A 2,713-nucleotide genomic window follows, 5' to 3' on the forward strand; every position below is an offset into this window, starting at 1 on the left:
ATAAAAAGCACTGGAATAAGAGAAAGTTCAGAGAGGGAAGATATTAGATGACAAGGAAGCAAAAAGATTCATGAGGAGTTTAAATTCCATAGAGCAATTCAAAAAATCACACTTTCTATAAATCAATGTTAACAGAAAGTTCCACTTCAGAGTCGGATTGGATGGGATGTCTGCAGCTGAGGCTTAGTGTCCGTGACGCGCCTTCTTCAATGACTCTTTCATAGCTTCACTCTGAAGAGTCTTCTCAGCCCTCCCACTATGTCCTTATTCCTCAGACTGTAGATGAAAGGGTTCAGCATGGGAGTCACCATGCTGTACATGACTGACGCTCTCGCGGTAGCCTGTGAGTTCTGGGTAACTGAGGAACAAAGGTAGACACCCAGAACTGTACAATAAAATAAGGAGACCACAGACAGGTGAGACACACAGGTGGAAAATGCTTTGTACTTGCCCCCAGCGGAGGAGATGGCATGGATGGCAGAAACTATCTTAGCATAAGAATAAAGGATGCCAGCCAGGGGACCACCGCCCAGCAGCATGGCTGCAAAGTAGATCACCATGTCATTAGCAAAGGTGTCAGAGCAGGCGAGAAGCACCAGCTGATTAAGCTCACACACAAAGTGTGGGATCTCCACGTCTGCACAGAAAGACAGCCTCAATGCCATTAAGGTTTGTAACAAGGAATTTAAGGCACTGGTGATCCAGCACGCTAGGACCAGAGAACCACAGAGTCTGCAGTTCATGATTACCATGTACTGCAGGGGGTGACAGATGGCCACCAAGCGGTCATAGGCCATCACAGCTAAGAGGAAATTGTCCAAAACCCCAAAGACTATGAAAAAGTACACCTGGGTGATGCAGCCTTCGTAGGGGATGACCTTGCTTTGTGTGTGAATGTTCACCAGCATCTTCGGGACGCTGGTAGAAGTGAAACAGATGTCTGCAAAGGACAGGTTAGAGAGGAAGAAATACATGGGCGTGTGTAGGCGGGGGTCTGTGATCGTGGCCCAGATGATGAGCAGGTTCCCAAGCACCGTGACCAGGTACATAAACAGAAATAGTCCAAAGAGGAAGGGATGCAAGCTGGAGTCCTCTGAAATTCCAAGAAGAAAAAATTTGAAAGCTTGTGTTTTATTCTCGGGTTCCATGGAGTTGGTGTGACTAGGAGAAAAACAATGGGACACAGTTATGGAGCATTCACTTTGTTAGAGTATTCTGGTGCAATGGAGAAGCAAAAGTACAAAACAAATATGTTTATTGAGCTGAGGACGTGGAAAGGAGCACATGACCTATGGCAGCCGGGCTGTCTCCTTTGACTAGATGCAGAGAGGCAGAGGGTTCTATGACCTCAGAACCAAAGTGGTGCATGGGCAGATATTGATGACGTGGGAGGAACCGACTGGAATTCTCTGTGTGTGCAAACAGGGAGCTGCAATTAGGTCTAAAGAAGCAGCAGGAAGTGGTAGGCATTCCTGCTTTGGCCTCCCGCCACGTTAGACCAGTAATTTATACTAGGGCAAGAACCTAGTATACACACAAAGGCTATCACTTGTAGTCCATGGCCCAGACTCTAATTGCTACATTTTGTTTATAAATTGGTTTGTCTTAACAGGATCCCCTTGACATGACTTATTTGAATTCTTGTCTCACTCCTATCTTTTCACAAGACATTTTAGATTAAAAATTTAAGTTTTTTCATGCCTCTGAGGAGTGTGATTTGGTGATGATAAAGTTTTGGGCATTCTCTACATGCGAATGATCATTGTTTAAAAACCTAACATCCCTAAAACTAAATAAGGAGAAAGAATAAAAATGAATTGAAGGAAATACAATTAAGGAAAGGAATAATTACATACGTCAGATAATGACAGTACTATGAAGGGGAAAAAAGCAGTCAGAAAAATGTACATTGTGGGTCTTATTTTGTTCTAGGTCTTCAGGTAAGATGAGCTGATAGGTGACAGGTGAAAGGAGACCTTTCCAAGCCAGGTGTGGTGGCACATGCCTATAATCCAAGCACCTGGGAGGCTAAAGCAGGAGGTTATTTGAGACTTTGAGACCAGCTTGGGTGCATAGCAAGACCTTGTCTCAAAAAAAAAAAAAACTGAAATAAAGGACATTGCTTAAAAGAAGAAGGAAGGGTTAATAAAATCATTTCCAGAGGGCTGTGGCCGGCAGGGGAAATGGTCACTGCTCAGTTTGTATTTCTTCAATGAATCAGAGATTATGCATCAGTATATATTACATGACAAGGATGCATTTCAAATTAGGTGGAAAAGCCTGAATACAAAGTAAAAGTTGGCATCCATGGCTATCTGCATGGGAGAAATTAATCGATATACTTGCTGATGTATCTTATGCAGAATCTGAAAAATTAAACACTTTCATTCGAAAGCAAACTGTGTCACTACAGGAACATCAACAATGATATAAAGTTCACGTATGGTTAGGCTTGTCTCGTATAAGGCAAGAAACTTGGAGTTGAGAAAATAAAAATACTTCATTGATGTAATTTAAACACTTACAGACAAAAATGCTATTCCAAAAAGAGAAAAAAACTAAACTGGAAAATTCCACTAAAATGTGGACAAATGTAGAAAATGGGCATGAGATAATAAAAAGAAAATCAAAACGATATTCCATCCCAGAAATCAGCAATGACCTCACTCCCACCTATGATGCCTCAGGCTAATGTGTCCTTTTCCTGTCCCCT

The 2,713-nt window shown here is 42.3% G+C and overlaps 1 protein-coding gene across 1 annotated transcript; it reads right to left on the reverse strand.

Annotated features, from left to right (window-relative positions):
- Positions 1-218: 218 nt before the first annotated feature.
- LOC134471024 (olfactory receptor 7A40-like) lies at positions 219-1,148 on the reverse strand. The gene has a single exon (XM_063228532.1). It carries the CDS (start codon positions 1,146-1,148, stop codon positions 219-221), a length of 930 nt encoding a protein of 309 aa, XP_063084602.1.
- Between the last annotated feature and the right edge of the window lie 1,565 nt (positions 1,149-2,713).

Source organism: Cavia porcellus, unplaced genomic scaffold (genome assembly GCF_034190915.1).
Source record: "Cavia porcellus strain 051 isolate PalLab524CR breed Dunkin Hartley unplaced genomic scaffold, mCavPor4.1 scaffold_17, whole genome shotgun sequence".
NCBI classification, from domain to species: domain Eukaryota; kingdom Metazoa; phylum Chordata; class Mammalia; order Rodentia; family Caviidae; genus Cavia; species Cavia porcellus.

What these genes read in the sequence shown, in the direction of transcription:
- LOC134471024 (XM_063228532.1), bottom strand. Translation starts at nt 1,148, where the DNA reads ATGGAACCCGAGAATAAAACACAAGCTTTCAAATTTTTTCTTCTTGGA.